The sequence below is a fragment of the Phacochoerus africanus genome, chromosome 15 (genome assembly GCF_016906955.1).
Source record: "Phacochoerus africanus isolate WHEZ1 chromosome 15, ROS_Pafr_v1, whole genome shotgun sequence".
Lineage (NCBI taxonomy): Eukaryota > Metazoa > Chordata > Mammalia > Artiodactyla > Suidae > Phacochoerus > Phacochoerus africanus.
In genome coordinates, this window is record NC_062558.1 from 31,923,325 (window position 1) to 31,947,774 (window position 24,450).

A 24,450-nucleotide genomic window follows, 5' to 3' on the forward strand; every position below is an offset into this window, starting at 1 on the left:
AACTTCACTCATTATTAGAGAAATGCAAACCAAAACCACGCTGAGGTATCACCTTACACTAGCCAGCATGGCCATCATCAAAAGTCTACAAACAATAAGTGCTGGAGAGGGTGTGGAGAAAAAGCAACCCTAGTACACTGTCGGTGGGATTGTAAATTGGTGCAACCACTGTGGAAAACAGTATGGGGATTCCTCAGAAAACTAAAAATAGAACTACCATTTGATCCATCAATCCTACTCCTGGGCATCTATCCAGAGAAAACCATGCCTTGAAAAGACACATGTATTCCAATGTTCATTGCAGCACTATTTGCAATAGCCAAGACGTGGAAACAACCTAAATGCCCATCGACAGAGGACTGGATCAAGAAGATGTGGAATATTACTAAACCATTAAAAGGGATGAAATAGTGGCATTTTTGGCAACATGGATGGACCTGGAAATTATCATGCTAAGTGAAGTCAGTCATGCAATGAGACACCAACATCAAATCCTTTCACTGATATGTGGAATCTGAAAAAAGGACACAATGAACTTCTTTGCAGAACAGATACTGAGTCACAGACTTTAAAAAACTTATGTTTTCCAAAGGAAACAGTTTAGAGGGTAGGGGCATGCACTGGGGTTGTGGGATGGAAATCCTATAAAATTGGATTGTGATGATCATTGTACAACTATGATGTAATAAATTCATTGAGTAATAAAAGTAAATAAACAAATAAAAATCTGATACAGGGGAGTTCCCTTCATGGGTCAGTGGTTAACAAACCTGACAAGGATCCATGACAATGTGTTTTCCATCTCTGGCCTCGCTCAGTGGGTTAAGTATCTGGTGTTGCCCTGAGCTGTGGTGTAGGTTACAGATGAGGCTTGGATCCTGTATTGCTATGGCTATAGCGTAAGTCAGCAGCTACAGTCCCAATTTGACCCCTAGTCTGGGAACCTCCATATGCAGCTGGCGTGGCCCATAAAGGCAAAAATAAATAAATAAATAAATAAATAAATAAATAAATAAATAAATAAATAAAGCTTTAAAAAGTGTGATGCTATTTTAAAATTACAGAAAAAGAGAAAAATCTATTACTAAATTGCCTTCCATAAAAAGTTGTATCTTGTAATAATCCTCCCTTAATGTTGTTATTACATTTTGATTAAAGCTGGGTTTCTTTGGCTTTTTAGGGCCGCACCCTTGGCATGTGGATGTTCCCAGGCTAGGGGTTGAATTGGAGCTACAGTTGAAGGCCTACGCCACAGGCACAGCAATGGTCAGATCTGAGCCACAACTGTGACCTACACCACAGCTCACAGCAACACTGTATTCCAGACCCACTGAGCAAGGCCAGGGATCGAGCCCTCAACCTCATGGATACTAGTCAGATTTGTTTGCGCTGCGCCACAAGGGGAACTCCCTAAAGCTGTGTTTTCAAACCCCTTATTCCTAATCCTTTGGAAACTGCTCTCTCTGATACATTAAGAAACAAAACACTTAATCATTGTACAGCACCAATGGGAAAAGATTTAGAAGGCAGATTTTTAAAAAAAAATTATTTATTTATTTTGTCTTTTTTTTTTTTAGCTATTTCTTGGGCCACTTCCGCGGCATATGGAGGTTCCCAGGCTAGGGGTCGAATTGGAGCTGTAGCCACTGGCCTACGCCAGAGCCACAGCAACGCTGGATCCGAGCCGCGTCTGCAGCCTTCACCACAGCTCACGGCAACGCCGGATCGTTAACCCACTGAGCAAGGCCAGGGACCGAACCCGCAACCTCATGGTTCCTAGTCGGATTTGTTAACCACTGCGCCACGGCGGGAACTCCAGAAGGCAGATTTTTAATTCTTACTGTCTGTGCTCCCCCTGCTGGCTCTCATCTGCTAGTGGCAATGCCAGATCCTTTTAACGCACTGAGCGAGGGCAGGGATGGAAACCGCATCCTCATGGAGCCAATGTGGGGTCCTTAACCCACTGATCCACAAGGGGAAAGCCAAAGCTCCAGTTTTAATACAATTTTAAATTTAGTTCTGCTCCTATATAGCATTCCTTTTGTCCTTAATAGTACAACACAATCAGGGCAGCAATATACTCGGTTAAAACTTTCCTCTTTCCAGACTCCCTTGTAGCTAGAGGCCGAAAAGACATAAGTGGGAATCTGCGCAGGGTTTCTGGAAAGGGAAGGGAAGGTGGCACTCAGTTGGTATGCTCCTTTGGCCCTCATGTTCTCCCCTCTTCTTTCAGCCAAGCCCAGAGATGCAGGAGCATCTCTGTGAGGGTGACTATGAGGATGAGAGTAACATGCAAAAGAGGGTTGAGCAGGAACAGGGCTCGCCTGGGTCCCCAACAACACCCTTAGATGGCTGCCACATTCTGAGACTGCTTACACATTAAAAAAATAAAAAAACCCCAAGGCACTACAAATTGGATTTTCTAAGCTTGAGGCCACAAACAATTTCAACGTAGATACCAAAACAACAGCCTCTTAAAAATAAAAGCCAGATACACAAAGGTACAATAGAGGCGGCAGTGCAATAACTTTATGTCCAAAGGACTAGAGGCATTTCCTGAAATATCTTCTATATAACCTTGAACACACCAGGAAATGCATAAGTTTCCCATAAGTTTTTGGAAGAACTCACATTTTCAGTCAGCCTACAAATGAAAACCTCTTAAATGCTAAAAACTGGCCAAATAAAAAAATGAATGTCAGGAGTTCCCATCGTGGCGCAGTGGTTGGTGAATCCAACTGGGAACCATGAGGTTTCGGGTTCGATCCCTGCCCTTGCTCAGTGGGTTAGGGATCCGGCGTTGCCGTGATCTGTGGTGTGGGTCGCAGACGCGGCTCGAATCTGGCGTTGCTGTGGCTCTGGCATAGGCCGGTGGCTGTAGCTCCAATTCGACCCCTAGCCTGGGAACCTCCATGTGCCGCAGGAAGTGGCCCTAGAAAAGGCAAAAAGAAAAGACCAAAAAAAAAGGAAAAAAAGAATGTCATATAAGGATAAACAATAGAATCTAAAAATAAACCCATATATTTATAGTCAGCTGATTTTTGACAGGGTAACCAATACAATTCAAAGAGGAAAGAATAGTCTTTTCATTTTTTTAATCTTTTTATTTTATTTTTTTATTTTTGTCTTTTTTTTGGTCTTTTCTAGGTCCTCACCTGTGGCATATGGAAGTTCCCAGGCTAGGGGTTCAATCGGAGCTGTAGCTGCCGGCCTACACCACAGCTACAGCAACTCAGGGTCCGAGCTGCATCTGCGGCCTACACCACAGCTCACAGCAACGCCAGATCCTTAACCCACTGAGTGAGGCCAGGGATCGAACCCTCAACCTCATGGTTCCTAGTCAGATTTGTTAACCACTGAGCCACGACGGGAACTCCAAGAATAGTCTTTTCAATAAATGGTACTAGTACCAATGGATAGCCATATGCAAAAGAAAAAAGCTAGACCCCCACTTCACTTTACATACAAAAGTTAATTCAAAATGGATCAAGAACCTAAATGAAGAATTAAAAGTATAAAATGGAGTTCCCGTCGTGGCGCAGTGGTTAACGAATCTGACTAGGAACCATGAGGTTGCAGGTTCGATCCCTGCCCTTGCTCAGTGGGTTAAAGTTCCGGCGTTGTCGTGAGCTGTGGTGTAGGTCACAGACGCAGCTCGGATCCTGCGTTGCTGTGGCTCTGGCGTAGGCTGGCAGCTACAGCTCCGATTCGACCCCTAGCCTGGGAACCTCCATATGCCGCAGGAGCGGCCCAAGAAATAGCAAAAAGACAAAAAAAAAGTATAAAATGCTTAGGAAACAAAGGTGTAAACTGATACTCGGATAGGTAATGGTTTTTCTAATACACCACCAAAAGTGCAAGCAACCAAAGCAAAAAAATGAATGAAATTTAACTAAAATTAACTATCTCCATGCTTCAAAAGACACGATCAAATTAAAACAGGAAGTTCTGCTGTGGTGCCATGGGTTAAGGACTTGGCTTTGCCACAGCTGTGGCACAGATCACAACTGCGGTGTGGGTTTGATCCCTCGCCTGGGAACTTCTACATAATGAGGGTGTGGCTGGGAAAAAAAAAAAAGAAATTAAAAAAAAAAGTTAAAACCAAACCAAACCAAATGTATGGCGAGTTCCCTGGTGGTCTAGTGGTTAGAATTCAGTGTTTTCACAGCTGTGGACTGAGTTTGATCCCTGGTTTGGGAACTATGATCCCACATCAAGCGGCTGCACGCCGTGGCCAAAAAAACCTAAAAAACAAAAATCAACAGAAGAGGAAATTTCTGCAAATCACATATCTGATAAGGGTCCAATATTCAGAGTATATATAAAGAACTTACAATTCAATCACAAAAAGACAAATCAAGTAAATAATGAGTAAAGGATTTGAATAGACTATCCTAAAAAAAAGACACAAATGGTCAATATCCACATGAAAAGATGTTCAACATCATTAGCATTAGGGAAATACAAATCAAAACCACAATGGGATACTTCACACCTGCTAGAATAGCTATAAACAAGTGTTGGTGAGGATGTGTGGAAATTAGAACCTTCATACATTGCTAGGGGGAATGTAAAATGGTACAGCTGGTGCAGCCTCCATGGAAAAAAGAATTTGGCAATTCTTCAGAAAGCTAAATATAGTTATCATATGATTCAGTAATTCCACTTCTAGGTATATAACCAAAGGAAATGGAAACATATGTCCATATAAAAATTTGTACAGGAATGTTCTTGGCACTACTTACTGTTTGTAATACCCAAAAAGTTGAAGCTGATAACCGGATAAACAAAATCGTGTCTATCCATACAATGGAACACTACTGAGCCATTAAAGGGAATGATGCATTGATACAGAATACAACATAGATTGGGGAGTTCCTGGCATGGCTCAGGGTTAACGAACCCGACTAGTATCCATGAGGATGTGGGTTTGATCCTTGGGCTCTCTCAGTGGGTAAGGACCCAGAGCTGCCACGAGCTCTGGTGTCGATCGCAAACATGGCTCAGATCCTGAGTTGCTATGGCTGTGGTGTAGCAGCTACAGCTCTGATTAGACCCCCAGCCTGGAAACCTCCATATGCCCCGAGTGTGGCCCTAAAAAAAGCAAAAGACCAAAAAAAATAGAATGCAATATAGATCAACCTTAAAAGACTATGCTAAGATCATCAACAGGGGGAAAGGATGGGAAAGATATGGTGCATATGTGCAATGGAGCGGGATGGATATCATGTGATGTCACTTGTATATGGAATCTAATTTAAAAAATGATACAAATGAACTTATTGACAAAACAGATTCATAGATTCCAAAATCAATCTTAGGGTTACCAAAGCGGAAACGGGAGAAGGGATAAATTAGGAATTTCGGATTAACATATACACATTACTACATATAAAGTAGATAACTAACAAGGACCTATTGTACAACACAGAGAACTCTACTTGATATTCTGTAATAACCTTTAGGGGAAAAGAATCTGATTCACTTTGCTGTACAACTAAAACTAACACAACATTATAAAATCAACTATATTCCAAAAAAATTATAAGAAAAAAAGAATCATCAGGATCTTGGCAAAGAATTAAAAAAAAAAAAAAAAAGATTATGCTAGGAGTTCCCATCATGGCACAGTGGAAACAAATCCAACTAGGAACCATGAAGTTGCGGGTTCGATCCCTGGCCTTGCTCAGTGGGTTAAGGATCCGGTGTTGCCGAGAGTTGTGGTGCAGGTCACAGACGCAGCTGGGATCCCTTGTTGCTGTGACTATGGTACAGGCCAGCAGCTATAGCTCTGATTCAACCCCTAGCCTGGGAACCTCCATATACCTCAGGTGTGGCCCTAAAAAGGAAAAAAAAAAAAAAAGATTATGCTAAGTAAAAGAAGCCAGACACGAAAGGACAAATATTGTTTGAGTCCACTTATCTGACGTGACCGGAAAAGATAAATCCAGAAACTGAAAGCAGGGAGTTCCCTGGTGGCTCAGTGGGTTAAGGATCCAGTGTCATCATTGCTGTGGCTCAGATTTGATCCTTGGTTCTGGAACTTCTGCATGTAGCAAGCACAGCCAAAACACAAAACAAGAGTTCCTGCTGTGTGTGCAGCAGCTCAGTGGTGTCTTGAGATTGATGGGATGCAGATTCGATCCATGGCCCGGCACTATTGGTTAAGGATCAGGAGTTGCTGCCGCTGCGGCTTAGGTCAAAACTGTGGTTCAGATCTGATCCCTGGCCTGGGAACTCCATATGCTTCCGGGTGGCCAAAAAAGGAAAAACAAAACTGAAGGCAGATTAGAGATTACCAGGAATTGAGGGTTACAGGCACAAGCCAGGATCAGTGTTTCTGTTTGGAGTTAACAAAATTTTTGGAAATGATAGGGGTGAGAGTAACAAAACAATGTGAATGTAATTAATTCCAGTGAATTGTATGCTTTAAAGTAGTTAACATAGGAGTTCCCATTGTGGCTCAGCAGTAACAAACCCAACTAGTATCCATGAGGATGTGGGTTTGATCCCTGGCCTCACTCAGTGGGTTAAGGATCTGGCGTTGCAGTGAGCTGTGTTGTAGGTTGCAGATGCAGCTCAGATCTGGCATTGCTGTAGTGGTGTAGGTCAGCAGCTATAGCTTCGATTCAACCTCTAGCCAGGGAACTTTCATAGGTCACTGGAATGGCCCTAAAGACAAAAAAAGAAAAAAAAAACAACAAGAGTTAAAACACAGTAAATGTATGTATTTTACCACAATAAAAAAAGAAGAAAAAGGAAGGAGGCACTGATACATGTTATAACATGGATGAATTGCAAAAACATTAGGTTGAGTGAAAAAACATATAGGAAAGATTGTTTTTTATGATCCCATTTATGTGAAATATCCAGAACAGGCAAATCCATAGAGATAGAAGGCAGATGAGTGGAAGAAAGGGTTGGAAGGAAATGACCACTAAGGAATAAAGGAACACCTTTTTGGGGTGGCAAAAATATTCTGAAACAAGTGTTGAGGTTTACAGAACTTTGTGCATATTATTACAACCACTAAACCGTACCCTTTATTTAAAAAAATTTTTTTTGGCTTTTTGTCTTTTCTAGGATCACACCCACGGCATATGGAGGTTCCCAAGATAGGGGTCGAACTGGAGTGCCGGCCTACGCCACAGCCACAGCCACGTAGGATCTGAGCTGTATCTGTGACCTACACCACAGCTCACTCCAACGCCGGATCCTTAACCCACTGAGAGAGGCCAGGGATTGAACCCGCAACCTCATGTTTCCTAGTTGGATTCGTTAACCACTGCGCCATGACGGGAACTCCTAAACTGTACACTTTAAAAATTACTGCTGAGCCACAACGGGAACTCCACCGTCTCAAAAATTTTTAAAGCCTATGTCTGATATAAGCAAAGCAATGAAGTTTTTCTGACATGAAGTGTTAGAAATTTCTTTATTATTAAGCACCAGCTTAATACTGCAGAAAATTTCAAATCACTCAACAACCCATTCTTCTCCAGCCCCCCACCCCAAATTCTTGATAAAGAGCTCTTCAAGACATGCTCTCTTCTCTTCTCTGTATAAAACTTTACGAAATGAAGGCAAAGAACTGTGTACATCTTGCTGAAAAATGCTGCCCACAGCTGTGGAGACAGTGTCTGCCCAAGGCTCCTTTTACTGTCCAGGTCCTGAAAGACTCTTGTTCATGAATTGTCTCTTCACAAAGCAAGTCCACCACTAACAAGAGGGGACAAAGCAGAATGAACAGTGGTGGTCAAATAACAATGCAAGTTCAAGATCGGAATATGAATGTACTTAGTGACAAAACATAGTACTGGTCTGGCAGCCCTTATATAAACTTTTCGAGAGCACATGTAAAATTTTCTTTCTTTCTTTTTTTTTTTTTGGAGTGACTCACAGGTCACTCAAAATTATGACAACAAAATAAACAATACATTCAAGCTATCTCACATAACAAACCTGTTTTATGGGTTTACAATGCCCCGATGTGAGAACATATAACCACAATTTTTTACTGCATGTAATTTACTATTAAGTGTGATCCAATGAACTCCTCCTATGTACAAGCCACTTACTCAAAGTTAAGCAACACTGCAATGTGAAAACTAAAGACCTTAGTGTGTTTAACAGTGGCCACAGGGTAAAAGGTGATTCATCAACTAAATCAGTAAAGAAAAGAGACTTACCTTGCTGGGTTTATCATTCTGAGGGTCAAAAACTTTTTCACAAAGTCTCAGTCCAGTCTCTTGCCTCAGCTGTTGTAAATAGGCCCTCATCACTTCTAAAGTCAAGAGCAGGTGGAAATATAAAAAACAATGTATTTGAGAAAGCATTGCAAATGTGCTGGCTGTTAATGTGGACAATAACCTTGGCAATACATTTCTATATACTCAAATATGGTAAGAACTAGAAACATCAGTTCAAATGGTTTTATAATTGTATGTATTTTGGTCCAAAAGATTCTCTACGCATCATACTTGTGAAGTTTTTTTTCTTTTACGGCAGCCCCCAAGGCCAGAGATTGAATCTGAGCTGGAGCAACCTATGCCAGAGCTGCAGTAATACTGGATCCTTAACCCACTGTACTACAGTGGGAACGCCTAGATTTCATACTTAATGCCAAGGATCTTTTGTGAGAGTGACTAGTAAGATAATATATGTGCTAATGACAACTCTCAATCTGTACACCAACCAAGGCAAGAAAAGGAGGGGGGCGGGTGGTAAAGGTCCAGTGGAGAAACTCTTGTGCCATTTAGGGAGGTCAAAAGGTTGTTCTTACCATCTTCCTGTTTGTTTGCAGGTTTGGCATAAATTGCATTAAGTGGAAAACCAGGCTCTCCAGGAATGGGAAAATTAGTGATCCCCAATGTATACATTTCCTTCTCGCCTTGGCTTTTAGAATTGCACTAAAAAAAACAAAAACAAAAACCAAGTTTATATACACAAAAGGGGAAAAGATAGTAATACTCACTGTAGTCTAAGTATCTATGTCTGGGGTTCTGTTTTTAGAGAGTTTTTGCAATCTGGTGAAGCCTGTGGCCCCCTTCTCACACTAATGTTTTATTTTATGTTATGTTAATAACATAAAATAGAACTAAAAAGAAACCAATTACAGTGAAATAAAATAGCTACAATATTAAAAAGTTTACTAACATGGTCATACAATGTGCTTCTTTTTATTAATGCACTAAGTAACAAGACCCAGCAGTGGGCCTAACAACTAAATTCTAAAGTAGTAATGAATGTAAACAAAGTTTCAAAATATCAATTCTACATGTAATACGAAAATGCTGCAGAAAGTCCCAAGTATAGCTAATACTACTATGGGTTGCTGCCCACATTAATGAATAAAGGAAATGCTAAATTTCAGTTGGAGGTTTGTGAAAGAAAGAGGTATTCTTTTCCCCACTCAAGATCCTGAACCCTTGAATTCTATCCTTGGACCCCAGGCTAAGAACCCTTGAGCCAAGGGCTTAAAAATGGTATTCATTCTTTTTCTTTCCTTCCTTCCTCCCTCCATCCCTCTTTCTTTGTCTGTTCGTCTTTGTTTTTTTGTCTTTTCAGGGCTGCACCCATGGCAGATGGAGGTTCCCAGGCTAGGGGTCGAATCGGAGCTGTAGCTGCTGGGCTACACCACAGGCACAGCAACGCCAGAGCCAAGCTGCATCTGCAACCTACACTACAGCTCACAGCAACGCCGGATCGAGCGTCCTCATGGATGCTAGTCAGATTCATTTCCACTGAGCCACGACAGGAACTCCTCTTTCTTTCTTTTTTTCTTTCTGCTTTTTAGGCCCACACCCGCAGCATATGAAGGTTCCCAGGAGAGGGGTCGGATCAGAGTTGTAGCTGCCAGCTTACACTACAGCTCATGGCAATGCCGGATCCCTGAACAACTGAGCGAGGCCAGGGATCGAACTCGAATCCTACGGATACCAGTCGGATTCATTTCCACTCTGCTACAACCGGAACCCCTCTTTCTTCCTTCTTTTCCTTCCTCCCTCCCTTCCTTCTTTCCTGCCTTCCTCCTTCCCTCCCTCCTACCCTCTTTCTCTCTCTCTTCTTTCTTTTTTCTTTGGCTACACCTTTGGAAGTTCCTGGGCCAGGGATTGAACATGCACTGCAGCGACAATGCCAAATCCTTAATCACTAGGCTAGCAGGGAACTCCTAAAGGGAATTTTTTGGTCAGGATCTCTGTCTTGGAAAAACATACACAAAGCCTTAAAACCCCACTATCTTATCTTTTTCTTAGTCATCTACACTGTAAGTCTAAAGATCTACAGATTTTCCTCTCAAGGTCTACGTTTAAGTCAGAAGAAATATTTTCTACTTGTCATTAAAGTCTCATTAAGTCTAAATACCCATTAATTTGTTTTTCCGACAGACGATCATCCAAGTTGAATTACCTTTTGGAGTTTCTTTAGACACTCAGAAATGTAGAGAGTTATATATATCAAGGTCCTATCAGCTTCATTCTATGGGAGGAAAATAAAACTTAAAAACAGTCCTGATTAAAATGTATGAGCAATAAATGAATTGAATATTTGCCTTTTTCTTTTCTTTTTTTTTGTCTTTTTTTCTAGGGCTGCTCCCGCAGCAGATGGTGGTTCCCAGGCTAGGGGTCTAATTGGAGCTGTAGCTGCTGGCCTATGCCAGAGCTACAGCAACGGCAGATCCGAGTCGCGTCTGTGACCCACACCACAGCTCACGGCAACGCCGGATCCTTAACCCACTGAGCAAGGCCAGGGATCGAACCCGCCCGGTTCCTAGTTGGATTCGTTAATCACTGAACCACGAAGGGAACTCCAATCTTTGTCTTGATTTATCAACTGAAAAATGCAAAAGCATAGTTACCACAGCTTCAACAATTCCCATTCTCAAATGCAATCTTAAAGCCCTCTTTCTGTCCGCTTCTGCAGACACTGCAGTGGCACCCTGAGCTATGTGGCTGCTCCTGTTTCCCTCAGCTCCAACAGCTCCTCTGTCTGTGTTGGAAGGAGAGTTAACAAAGCCACGTGGAAAACCTGAGGCGAACCACACAGCTGGCTCATTTCTAAAAATTCCTTCACTTCAGGATCACTGCTGAGAACAGAAACATTCATGACTCTAAAGGAGGAAGCAATGATTTCACAAGTGACTTGTTCCTGAAGAGCTCCATATGCCCAACCCTTGACCTAACCCAAAGGAAAATGCTGTGAAGACAAATGGATGTTAAATGTGGCATGTACTTCGGGTCAAATTTTATACAGATTTATAGTTTTAAAGGAATAAATGACATATCTCCCTATTTTTAAGATCATACGCTATTTCATCAAGAATGAAATGTGGCAGAATTATAACTATAAACACAACACTTAAGACCATACACTAGATATAGAAACATCCATAGCATCACAGAATGTTTATTTAAAAAATTTTTTTTCTACCCATATAATTTAAAAAGATCTTTTTACATGATCAATTTTTATTTTTTTATAATGATTTTTATTTTTTCCATTGTAGCTGGTTTACAGTATTCTGTCAATTTTCTACTGTACAGCAAGGTGACCCAGTTACACATACATGTATACATTCTTTCTTCTCACATTCTCATGTTCCATCGTAAGTGACTAGACAGAGTTCCTAAGTGACTAGATATAGTTCCACAGAATGTTTAGACTACAGTTTATAGACTGAGAATCTACAAATAAAGCGTTTACACCCTGTTTGACTCCAAGAGATCAAAGTTTGGCAAGGAGTTGAAGTTCCATATTCTAGAACACTATCAAGAAGATTTATTGACATTCCTTGTAACTTGCTCATAGCAGAAGCTCAGAGAACTTCCCTTTTCCATTTCCCCCATTCCTCTTTTGCCACCTCCCTTCTGCCTTCCCTGCCAGCTCACAAAAACTAAGAGCAGAAGGGAAGAAAGGGTGACTGAGGGAAGAGCCCAAACCACTGAAGTTTCTTTATTTCTCTATCTTAGGTCCAGGACACAGTAGTATATATATAAAAAAACCCCAAAAACACAGCATGTAGAATTTTTGGGTTTTGGACTGGCACACAGTAGGCACTTTATTATTGTTGACTAAATATAAAGCATCTAGATCATAGGTTGGCGAATTTCCTCTGTTTAGGACCAAACAGTTAAGTATTTTATTCTTTGTGGGCCATAGTCTTTGTCACAATTACTCTAATCAGCTGTTGTGGTCTGAAAGCAGCCACAGATGATATATAAATAAATGTGTATTGCTATGTTCCAATAAAACTTTATTTACAAAAAGGAGGACCAGATTTGGCTTTGCCAACCCATGGTGTAGACTGGAGGAAAAATGAGGAACTAATATTCATAAAGAATGAGACACTGGATTTTTATCTTTATCTTTTTTTTTTCATTTTTTTGCTTTTTAGGGGCCACACCCACAACATATGGAGGTTCCCAGGCTAGGGGTCAAACTGGAGCTACAGCCACCAGCCTATGCCACAGCAACGCAGGATCTAAGCCATGTCTGCAACCTACACCATAGCTCAAGGCAACGTTGGATGCTCAACCCACTGAGTAAGGCCAGGAATCAGACCCACAACCTTGTGGTTCCTAGTCAGACTGGTTTCCTCTGCACCACAATGGGAATTCCTGGATTTTTATATTCATGCAATCTCATTTCATTTATTCCTCAGATCAATCTTGACTGCCAGGTAGATACTATCCCCATCAAAAATCTAAAATAGCAAGAGTTCTGTAATTTACCTTAATTTCATAGTTTTTGAAGAAGACATTGGCCTTGAAGTAATAGATAGCTTCATCCACAATATCTGTATCTTTTGCTAAGCAAGACACAAGGGGAGGAAGGCAGAGAACATTAGCCAAATGTAAAAGGTAACATCTAAAAAAGCTTTAAGGAAAAAAATATCCAAGCTCAACGGTCAAGGGTTTTGGAATTGAATAAAATGAGGCTACTGAAATATAAAGTCTTTTTTTTTTTTTGTCTTTTTGCTATTTCTTTGGGCCGCTTCCGCGGCATACGGAGGTTCCCAGGCTAGGGGTCTAATCGGAGCTGTAGACACCGGCCTACGCCAGAGCCAGCCAGAGCCACAGCATCGCAGGATCCGAGCCGCGTCTGCAACCTACACCACAGCTCACTGAGCAAGGGCAGGGACCAAACCCGCAACCTCATGGTTCCTAGTCGGATTCGTTAACCACTGCGCCACGACGGGAACTCCTGAAATATAAAGTCTTTAGAAATAATTTCTAGAGAAATAAGTACATGATTTATTCTTATAGCTTTCTTGTTTTTATAAAAATGACATACGTTCACTAGAGAAATTAATAGAGAAAAAACTTAATTGTCACATCAATCTCATTACCCAGAAATAGCTACTATCAACACTGGGTAAGTATCACTCCAGACATCTCTCAATGCATTTATAAAAACAGAGTGAGGAGTTCCTGCTGTGGCACAGTGGGTTAAGAATCCAATTGCAGTGGCTTGGGTCACTATGGAGGTGAGGATTTGATCCCCAGCCCAGCACAGTAGGTTAAAGGATCTGGTGTTGCCAAAGCTGTGGCTTGGATTCTATCCCTGGCTCGGGAACTTCCATATGTCAAGGGTGTGGCCATTAAAAAAAAAACAAAACAAAAAACAGTGAGACACAGTCTAACTTTATTTATTTATTTACTTTTTTGTCTTTTCTAGGGCCACTCCTGCGGCATATGGAGGTTCCCAGGCTAGGGGTCTAATCGGAGCTGTAGCTACCAGCCTATGCCACAGGCACAGCCACGCAGGATCCGAGCCATATCTGCAATCTACACCACAGCTCACGGCAATGCCAGATCCTTTGCCCACTGAGCAAGGCCAGGAATCGAACCCACAACCTCATGGTTCCTAGTCGGATTCGTTAACCACTGCGCCACGACAGGAACTCTGACAGTCTAACTTTAATAAAATACTCTTCTTTTGTTTGTTTGTTTTGTTTGCTTGGCAGTGCCTGCAGCATGTGGAAGTTCCCAGGCCAGGGATCGAACCCACACCAAAGCAGTGACGTTAGCCATAGTAATGACAATGTCGGATCCTTAACCCACTGAGCCACCAGGGAATTCCATAAAATGCTTTTAAAAAAAGGGTATTCAATATAACTATTTGCATTTACATGACCCAGTTTTCAGGAAAAAAACTCTCAACCATCATTTAGGAACACACTGGGATTCACAGACACATCTTTCTTTTTATGAAAATTGTGACTTTAAATACATTTGTACAAGCTGCTCTGGATGGCTAGAGACTGAAAAAAGCCAAAAGTACTGTTGTGACAAAGACAGGTCTCATTACATAATTTCTCTGGCCTTTTTTGGGTTTTCTTTTTCTTTTTTTTTTTAAAGGTCAAAATCCCAGGGTCTTGATATCCAGCAGCTGGTTTCAGCAATGCAGAAATGGTTATTACATTTCTGGCCTGACTGCTATCCCTCTCACCCAGCTGAGATGCAAAGCAATTCTGAAGCTCTGGTACTCTGTAAACCAGTTGTCTTTATCTCTGCTCATTCCCCTGCTGAAGAATTTCCCCACAATTACAACTCTAGACTTGTGTTCCCTGTAATCTACTGTCTCATCTGCAAAAACAAATTTCCTCGGATGATGATTCAACAGTGCTTACAAAAACCAACTAGTTCTAAATGTCACTTTGTGAGGGTGGAAGAAAAGACTAGACTATAGGATTCAGAACCCAGAAGAATGTTTCTTCTTCTGGCATATGAACGAGTATTCCAAAGATATCTGTTGGATGTAAATAATGTGATTAATGCTAACAGTTACTTAGCCTGTAGCATGGGCTTGTACTTGTCCATTATTCCAATTCAGTTCTAATCCCGCTTCCTGGGAAAGAGTAACAGGCCAATCCTCATCTATAGAAACCATAAAATTCTGTTCTCTTGGCATCCCATTCTGCCTCAAGGGCCCAAGAATTGTAAAGGTGGTAATTAGATTTATTCCATCCTTGATCAATTGCATCTTCTGATATACTCTATGGCTTTTTAATTTTGTTTTCTTTTTTTGGCTGCTCTATGACATACAGAGTTCCTGGGCCAGGGAATCAGATCCGAGCCACTGTTGTGACCTATGCCATGGCTTTGGCAATGCCGATCTTAACCCATGTGCCAGACCAGTGATCGAACCTGTGTCCTGGCACTGCAGAGATGCTGCCGATCCTCTTGCACCACAGCTGTAATTCCTACTCTAGGGTATTTCAACAATCTGAAAAGAGAGCTGAGCCAACATTGCACTATAATTCTTTTACATTATTTTTCCTCTTTTTGGTCTGTTTTTTTCCATCTCAGAATCAAGTAAAGACTGTGGTGACTCATCAAATTTATTAAGTTTACTGAGCTTTCAACTGGTGTTGAAAACAAAATTAAATTAAGAAGTTAAGTCAAATAGTCTGGCAGAGGAATTGAAATGGGTCAGGACAAGGTTGGTAACTCAGACCACACTCTTAGAAACCATGAATGGAACTCAGCACAGACCTTTTCTGGGAGCAGGGAAACCGTGTCTAATATAACACAAATTACACTGTTGGCAGAACACCTCAGAATGTGTCAGAAGAGTTTCAGTATCTGAAAGGAATGGAGCTTTCTGAACAGTAAAAAATGGTTCCCCCCCCCCCAAAAAAAAGAGTACCAAGAAAGAAAGCAAAGATATCAAATTCAGAAAAAGAGAAGAAATGAAGAATAGCTGAAGGAAGTAGATGTAGATAAGGAAGAGATTAAAATATGTTTCGTGTTTTTCCAGCTTGATGACAAAGAAAGAATGAGAAAATGGCGTTTAATAGAAGTAGCAGCATTAGACTAGTTCATAAGAATTGACAGGGATGATAGAAAGAGTAGTGAGGAGTTCCCGTCATGGCTCAGTGGAAAGAAATCTCACTGGCATCCATGAGGATGCAGGTTTGATCCCTGGCCTCGCTCAGTAGGTTAAGGATCTGGCATTGCCATGAACTGTGGTGTAGGTCGCAGACATGGCTCGGATCTGGCATTGCTGTGGCTGTAGCGTAGGCCAGCAGCTACAGCTCCAATTCAACCCCTGCCTGGGAACCTCCATGTGCCACAGATATGGCTCTAAAAAGAAAAAAAAAAAAAAAACCCACAACAAAACAAAAAACAACAAAAAAGAAGAGTGGTGGGAATTAAGTACATTTTCTCTTTACTCTCAACAAAATATCCTGCAGAAACTGGCAACAATATTACAGTTTCTTATTGAATACAACATATACCCATGAACTTTTAATGTATTTATTTATTTATTTTTAGGAGCACACCTGTGGCCCTAGAGGGTCTAATCAGAGCTGCAGATGCTGGCCAGGGATTGAACCTGCATCCTCATGCATCCTAGTTGGGTTCATTACCACTGATCCAGAAGGGAACTCCCATATACCCATGATCTTAAAAGGTCTAGAGCACAATATCCACAAGCAAATAGAAAATACAAGAGAAACCTTAGACATAATTTCCCTGATTTGATAACGTCATAGGGTTAGTAGGTATTTCATACCAAAATCTGAAAATAATGGTAAAGGGTTTTTGACTTACTTTCTCTAGGGGCAGGTCCTTTGAACTGACTCCTGATAGGCAGCAATGCCATGTTTCCAATGAGTTTGGTGTCGGGGTCCATGAGGGAAGAGTGATAAGCCTGTAGTGACAAGCCAGGTGAGAATACAAAAGGAGAAAGAGAGCAAATGTCAGCGGGGCTGTCAAGTACACTTCCCCAAGGGGTAAAAAAAAGAGTAATCCACCCCAGATTAACTGGCTCATGAAAACTGACTATTAAATTTTGAGGAATTTTGAAATTATCACAAATTTGTAAATTAACCATACTTCAATAAAACTAAAAAAATTTTTTAAATTTTGAGGAATTTTGAGAAAATGTGAGGCAATCTGGTTGTTGAAAACAGCCATTGTTAAATTTAATTATATAGTTTTGCAATTAAATACATTACATTAAAAACAAGGGTGATGAGTCTCACAATTCATTGCTTCCTATTTTATTTTACTTTTTAGGGCTGCATCCACAGCCAATGGAAGTTTCCAGGCTAGGGGTCGAATTGAGCTGTAGTCACCGGCCTATACCACAGACACAGCAACGTGGGATCCAAGTCATGTCTGTGACCTACACTGCAGCTCATGGCAATGCTAGATCCTTAACCCACTGAACAGGGCCAAGGATAGAACCTGCATCCTCATGAATACTAGTCGGGTTTGTTACTGCTGAACCACAATGGGAACTTCCATTAGTTCCTATTTTAAAAAATTATTTTACTGTTGTCATGAGGTTATTTACATCTTCTGAATCATTATGGTGGAAACACTATGGTATGAGGCATCTCTTTCAACTCCATGTTCAGTGACATCACAATAGAAACTGGTAGAGTACTTACAGATTCCTAGTTCTGCTTTTTGCAAGATGTCTGGGCTGAGGACAGCAGTGACAACGCTGGATCCTCAACCTGCTGAGCCAGTAGGGAACTCCCAGATGTCTAGTTTTTTGAGACATTTACTCATTCATTCACCAAACGATTACTAAGCACCTTCTGTGTGCAAGGTATGCTGATATAATGGCATGCAAGATCAGAAAGGGCTCTGTCTTTGAAGAACTTCCAGGCAAATGGAGAAGACCATTACATAAGTGATCAAAGAGGAAGTTCAGGGTGCTCTATGTGCACATGGATTTAGAGTTCTGGCTTAAAATCTGGCTTTATCGGAGTTCCCGTCGTGGCTCAGTGGTTAACGAATCACGAGGTTGCGGGTTCGGTCCCTGCCCTTGCTCAGTGGGTTAACGATCTGGTGTTGCCGTGAGCTGTGGTGTAGGTTGCAGATGCGGCTCGGATCCCACGTTGCTGTGGCTCTGGCATAGGCCGGTGGCTACAGCTCCGATTGGACCCCTAGCCTGGGAACCTCCATATGCCGCGGGAGTGGCCCAAGAAATAGCAAAAAGACCAAAAAAAAAAAAAAAATCTGGCTTTATCAAGATTTACTAGTGTGCAATTTGAGGCTAGTTACTGAACTTCTCTGAGCCTCAGATTCCTCTTCTGCGAAATGAGAAAACAATAATATATCTACTTCATAGTCACTGTGAAAATTAAATGGGATAATTCATATAAAGTGTGTAGCTCAGGGCCTGCCTGGCACACATATGGAGTCAAATGGGAGTCTGGAATTCATAAAATGTGTAACTGTCTTGTTACCCATCTATTTCCTTCATAGCATTTGTCACTACCTGAAATAATCTCCCTTATTTTATTTACATTTATATGCTTATTGTCCTTCTCCCCATTAAAATGCATGCTCCTTAAGAATAGGGATTTGTTGCAGTGGTTAATGAATCCGACTAGGAACCATGAAGCTGCGGGTTCGATCCCTGCCCTTGCTCAGTGGGTTAACGTTCCGGCGTTGCTGTGAGCTGTGGTGTAGGTTGCAGACCCGGCTCGGATCCAGCTTTGCTGTGGCTCTGGCGTAGGCTGGCAGCTACAGCTCCGATTCGACCCCTAGCCTGGGAACCTCCATATGCCGCGGGAGCGGCCCAAGAAATGGCAAAAAGACAAAAAAAAAAAAATAGGGATTTGTTGGAAGTTCCCACTATGGCTCAGCAGTAATGAGCCCGGCTAGTATCCATGAGGATGTGGATTTGATCCCTTCCCATGAGGTGTGGTGTAGGTTACAGACATGGCTCGGATCTGGAGTTGCTGTGGCTGTGGTACAGGCCAGCAGCTGTAGCTTGGATTCAACCCCTAGCCTGGTAACTTCCATATGCCCTAAAACAAAGACAAAAAAAAAAAAAAAGAATTGGGATTTGTTGGCCTTATTCACTGTGGTACAGTGCTTGGTATGCAGCAGGTGCTCACTAACGTTTGTTGTATGAATAATAACCTCCTTTTTCCTCATCTGCAAACTGGAGACCATGATGGTGATAAATCTACCCCACAGATGGGCTTTAAATTACGAAATTTGGAGTTCCCGTCGTGGCGCAGTGGTTAACGAATCCGACTAGGAACCATGAGGTTGCGGGTTCGGTCCCTGCCCTTGCTCAGTGGGTTAACGATCCGGCATTGCCGTGAGCTGTGGTGTAGGCTGCAGACACGGCTCGGATCCTGCGTTTCTGTGGCTCTGGCGTAGGCCGGCGGCTACAGCTCCGATTGGACCCCTAGCCTGGGAACCTCCATATGCCGCAGGAGCGGCCCAAGAAATAGCAAAAAAAAAAAAAAAAAATTACGAAATTTAAGAGCAATCAAACCATCAATTTTTACTCCTACTCTGATGCACATGAAACCAAAAAACAGAAACGTTTCGAAACCAGGCATAGACCTTCCAACTGCTCTGAGGGCCCTAAACCCAGTGGCTCAGGGGTGGCCGCCACTGGAGGGCGACTGGGGAGGAATCCAGGAAGTGGGGTCTGACAGATGACAAGCAGGGGAAGGGAACCGCCCCCAGGGCGGAGGAGGAAGTGGGCCGGCAGAGAAAAAAGGAGAAGCCGGTATCTAGATCTGAGATATGAAAAATAAAAAGGTCAGCCTTTGGCTTCGTTTGCTCTGTGAGGCTTTGGGAACCCTGCTGGAGTTGAGGGGTGCAGAAAGGGCAAGAAAAGGGGTCGAGATTGGAGAGAGCAGAAGGGCTAAGGCAGTCTCCCCAATACGCCCTGAGGCGCTGGCCCACTCTGCTGCGCCCCAGTGCCCCACGGCCAGCCGACACTCCCGCGGAGCCCTGATCCTACAAGGGCCAGCCCCCTCCTCCCTCCTCTAGCTTTCTCAGGCCCCTGCTTTCTCTCCGCCCTCTTCGGCCCGCTTTTCTCAGCGCACACACTATTTCTCGCCACTTTCCCAAATCCCCGCCACCTCCGACACCCCCAGCTCGGCCCCTTTACCGGCATCTTGGAGTCGCCCGGTTTTCAACCCCGACGAGAAGGATCGGGTTGGAGGGCTGTGCTTCCGGTCTGGCGGCCCAGGCGGGATAGTCGGAAGTGAGGCGGAAGGGGAGGGCCAGAGCAGCAGACCGCGCTTCCGGCCGTACTGACTGCGGCAAGCTGCTCCGACTGCGCGGATCCGAAGGGCAGCCAGGGGGCGCTCGAGCCCTAGGCAGGGGCTCTGAGTGTAGCGCATGCGTGAGCTTCGTGCGAAATGGAGATGGATTTGGGGGTTATGGAATCCTAGTGATCAATCACCAAATTTGTTTTTCCTTAAAGATCATCTTTTCAGTGAAGCATTCCTTGGGTCACACTATTTTAAATTCAGTCCCATGCCACTCCTCTTTCCTTTTTTCCCCCATAGTTCTTATGATTCTTTTAAAAATTTTTAATTTTTTGCCACACCCAGGCCAGGGGTTAAAACTCCAGCCACAGGAGTTGCTGTCGTGGCTCAGTGGTTAACGAATCCGACTAGGAACCAGGAGGTTGAGGGTTCGATCCCTGCCCTCGCTCAGTGGGTTAAGGATCCAGGCAGGCATTGCTGTGAGCTGAGGTGTAGGTGGCAGACATGGCTGGGATCCCACATTGCTGTGGCTCTGGCATAGGCCAGAAACTACAGCTCCGATTAGACCCCTAGGCTGGGGACCTCTATAGCTGCAGGTGTGGCCCTAGAAAAGACAGAAAAACAAAAACACCTGCAGCCACAGCAGTGACCTGAGTTGCTGCAATGACAAGGTAGTATCCTTAACCTGCTGTGCCCAAGGGAACTCTTCAATCCATTGATTCAAAAAAAGGGAGAAAGTACACTCTTGTGTACTTACTGCAAATCTCTGTGTAATAGTTGAGAAAATGGACTATGGGTTTGAATCCCAGCTTCAACATTTGTTGGCTGTGTAACTGGGAGAGTTAACCTCTCTGTGCCTCAGTTTCCTCACTTGAAAATGGAGGTAACAGTACTCACCTAAGTTTTGTGAGGCTGAAATGAATTGCATGTAAAGTGCTTAGAATTCACAGGCCTGGAACATACTACAAGTTCAGGATTTTTGTCTTTTTAGGTCTGAACCCATGGCATATGGAAGTTCCCAGGCTAGGGGTTGAATCTGGGCTGCAGCTGCTGGCCTGCACCAAAGCCACAGTAACATAGGATCTGAGTTGCGTCTGCGACCTACATCATAGCCTATGGCAACGCCAGATCCTTAACCTACTGAGCAAGAGCAGGGATCGAACCCAAGTCCTCATGGATACTAGTTGGGTTCATTAACCACTGAGCCACAACGGGAATCCCAGGATTTTTTAAAGTTATCTTTAACCCATTACTAGAAAAGAAAGCATCTCACGTGAAAAGCCAAGTTCATTTTTGCTTCCGGCCACTTCTTCTGGCAGTCTCTCAGACTGGATTACTTTGTCCTATGTTCCCACAACTGATTTCTCCTTCAGATCGCTGGCGAAACTGCACCTTTCAGGAGGAGACTTCTTTGACAAGCCCCATAGTCACTCTCCATTTCATTAACTTTCTTTTCTACAATTTTTTTTGGGGGGGTTTAGGGCCACACTTGCTGCATATGGAGGTTCCCAGGCTAAATCAGAGCTACAGCTGCCAGCCTATGCCACAGCCACACCAGCTCCGAGCTGCGTCTGCGACCTACACCACAGCAATGCCAGATCCTTAACCCACTGAACGAGTCTAGGGATCGAACCTACAACCTTATGGTTCCTAGTCAGATTTGTTTCTGCTGTGCCAAAATGGAAACTCCCTTTTCTACACTTTCTTATCAGAAATTTCCTTGTTGGAGTTCCCGTTGTGGCACAGTGGAAATGAATCTGACTAGGAACCATGAGGTTTCAGGTTCAATCCCTGGCCTCGATGGGTGGGATAAGGACCCGGTATTGCCATGAGCTGTGGTGTGGGTTGCAGACTTGGCTCAGATCCTGCGTTGCTGTGTCTGTGGTGTAGGCTGGCAGCTGTAGCTCCGATTCGACCCCTAGCCTGGGAATTTCCATATTCCACATGTGCAGCCCTAAAAAGACATTAAAAAAAAATTAACCTGGGTTGTGGATTTTCTATAAAGACTTAATCTGCATCAGCAGGAAGATTCAGCACTGATGGAGCCTGGGCCTGTCATGAGGATTAAATTGAAGATTATAATATGGAAAAAGGATCTGAAATATGGGAAAAGGATACAGAAGGGAATGGATATATGTATAACAGATTTACTTTGCTGTACACTTTAAATAAACACAACTTCGTAAGTCAATTAAACTTTGTAAGTTCCATTAAAATTTTTTTAAAAAGAGAGACTGTGTAGGAGTTCCCTTCATGGGGCAGTGGTTAATGAAATCTGACTAGTAACCCTGAGGTTGCGTGTTCGATCCCTGGCCTTGCTCAGTGGGTTAAGGATCTGGCGTTGCCGTGAGCTGTGGTGTAGGTCGCAGACACGGCTCAGATCCCCTGTTGCTGTGGCTCTGGCAGAGGCCAGTGGCTACAGCTCCAATTCGACCCCTAGCCTGGGAACCTCCATATGCTGAGGGAGCGGCCCTAGAAAAGGCGAAAAGACAAAAAAAAAAAAAATGCTTCTCATTAGCACTCTGCCTGGTAGAACTCAGTGACTAACCATTCCTCAGGACTATCCCAAATGAACTTAGAAATACTGAAAATAAACAGTTCAGGATCTCACCCGCCATGGTGCAGTGGGTTAAGAATCTGGCACTGCCAGAGCCATGGCATAGGTTGGCAGCTGTGGCTCATATTCAATCCCTGGCTGGGGAACTTCCATGTGCTGTGGGTGCAGCCATTAAAAAGGAAAACAAAAATCAAAAACCAATTCAATGTGGCAAGAAGTTAAAAAGAGAAGATTGTTTTTATATTTTTGTGTGCATTTGTTATTCAAGGAATGTATATATTTTTACATGCTCAGAGACTACAAATCACAATTTTAAAAATTATTTTTATTTTTTAAGCTACTCAATGAATTTATTACATTTATAGCTATACAATGATCACCACAATCCAATTTTATAGGATTTCCATCCCACAACTCCAGCGCATTCCCCCACCTCCCGAACCATCTCCTTTGGAAACCATAAGTTTTTCAAAGTCTGTAACTCAATATCTGTTCTGTAAAGAAGTTCATTGTGTCCTTTTTTCAGATTCCACATATCAGTGAAAGGATTTGATGTTGGTGTCTCATTGCATGACTGACTTCACTTAGCATGATAATTTCCAGGTCCATCCATGTTGCCAAAAATGCCACTATTTCATCCCTTTTAATGGCTTAGTAATATTCCACTGTGTATATATACCACATCTTCTTGATCCAGTCCTCTGTCGATGGGCATTTAGGTTGTTTCCACGTCTTGGCTATTGCAAATAGTGCTGCAATGAACATTGGAATACATGTGTCTTTTCAAGGCATGGTTTTCTCTGGATAGATGCCCAGGAGTAGGATTGATGGATCAAATGGTAGTTCTATTTTTAGTTTTCTGAGGAATCCCCATACTGTTTTCCACAGTGGTTGCACCAATTTACAATCCCACCGACAGTGTACTAGGGTTGCTTTTTCTCCACACCCTCTCCAGCACTTATTGTTTGTAGACTTTTGATGATGGCCATGCTGGCTAGTGTAAGGTGATACCTCAGCATGGTTTTGGTTTGCATTTCTCTAATAATGAGTGAAGTTGAACATCTTTTCATGTGTTTTTTGGCCATCTGTATGTCTTCTTTGGAGAATTGTCTGTTTAGATCTTCTGCCCATTTTTTGATGGGGTGGTTGTCTTTTTGGTATTGAGCTGTAGAAGGTGTTTATAAATTTTGGAGATGAATCCCTTATCAGTCCATTCATTGGCAAAGATTTTCTCCCATTCTTTGGGTTGTCTTTTTGTTTTGTTTAGGGCTTCCTTTGCTGTGCAGAAAGTTCTAAGTTTAATTAGGTCCCATTTGTTCATTTTTGTTTTTACCGTCATTACTCTAAGAGGTGGATCTGGGAAGATGTTGCTGTCGTTTATGTCAGAGAGTGTTTCGCCTATGTTTTCCTCTAAGAATTTCATAGTGCCTGGTCTTATATCTAGGTCTTTAATCCATTTGGAGCTTAATTTTATGTATGGTGTTAGGGAGTGTTCTAATTTCATTCTTTTCCATGTGGCTGTCCAGTTTTCCCAGCACCACTTATTTAAGGGACTGTCTTTTCTCTTTTCTCCCTTGTGTATTCTTGCCTCCTTTGTCAAAGATTAGTTGGCTGTAGGTGTGTGGGTTTAATTATGGGCTTTCTTTTTTTTTTTTTTTTTTGTCTTTTGCCATTTCTTTTGGGCCGCTCCCGCGGCAGATGGAGGTTCCCAGGCTAGGGGTCGAATTGGAGCTGTAGCCACTGGCCTACGCCAGAGCCACAGCAGTGCGGGATCCGAGCTGCATCTGCAACCTACACCACAGCTCACGGCAACACCGGATCGTTAACCCACTGAGCAAGGGCAAGGACCGAACCCGCAACCTCATGGTTCCTAGTCGGACGTTAACCACTGCACCACGACGGGAAC

General features: G+C 42.7%; 1 protein-coding gene across 1 annotated transcript; it reads right to left on the reverse strand.

The window, feature by feature from the left end:
* Positions 1 to 7,416: 7,416 nt before the first annotated feature.
* ARPC3 (actin related protein 2/3 complex subunit 3) lies at positions 7,417 to 20,006 on the reverse strand. The gene is made up of 7 exons (XM_047761299.1): positions 19,885 to 20,006; positions 16,560 to 16,659; positions 12,732 to 12,808; positions 10,411 to 10,479; positions 8,783 to 8,909; positions 8,190 to 8,284; positions 7,417 to 7,719 (listed from the first exon to the last, which is right to left on the reverse strand). The coding sequence occupies exons 1-7, from the start codon at positions 19,888 to 19,890 to the stop codon at positions 7,657 to 7,659; spliced, it is 537 nt and encodes a 178-aa protein (XP_047617255.1). The 5' UTR covers positions 19,891 to 20,006; the 3' UTR covers positions 7,417 to 7,656.
* Between the last annotated feature and the right edge of the window lie 4,444 nt (positions 20,007 to 24,450).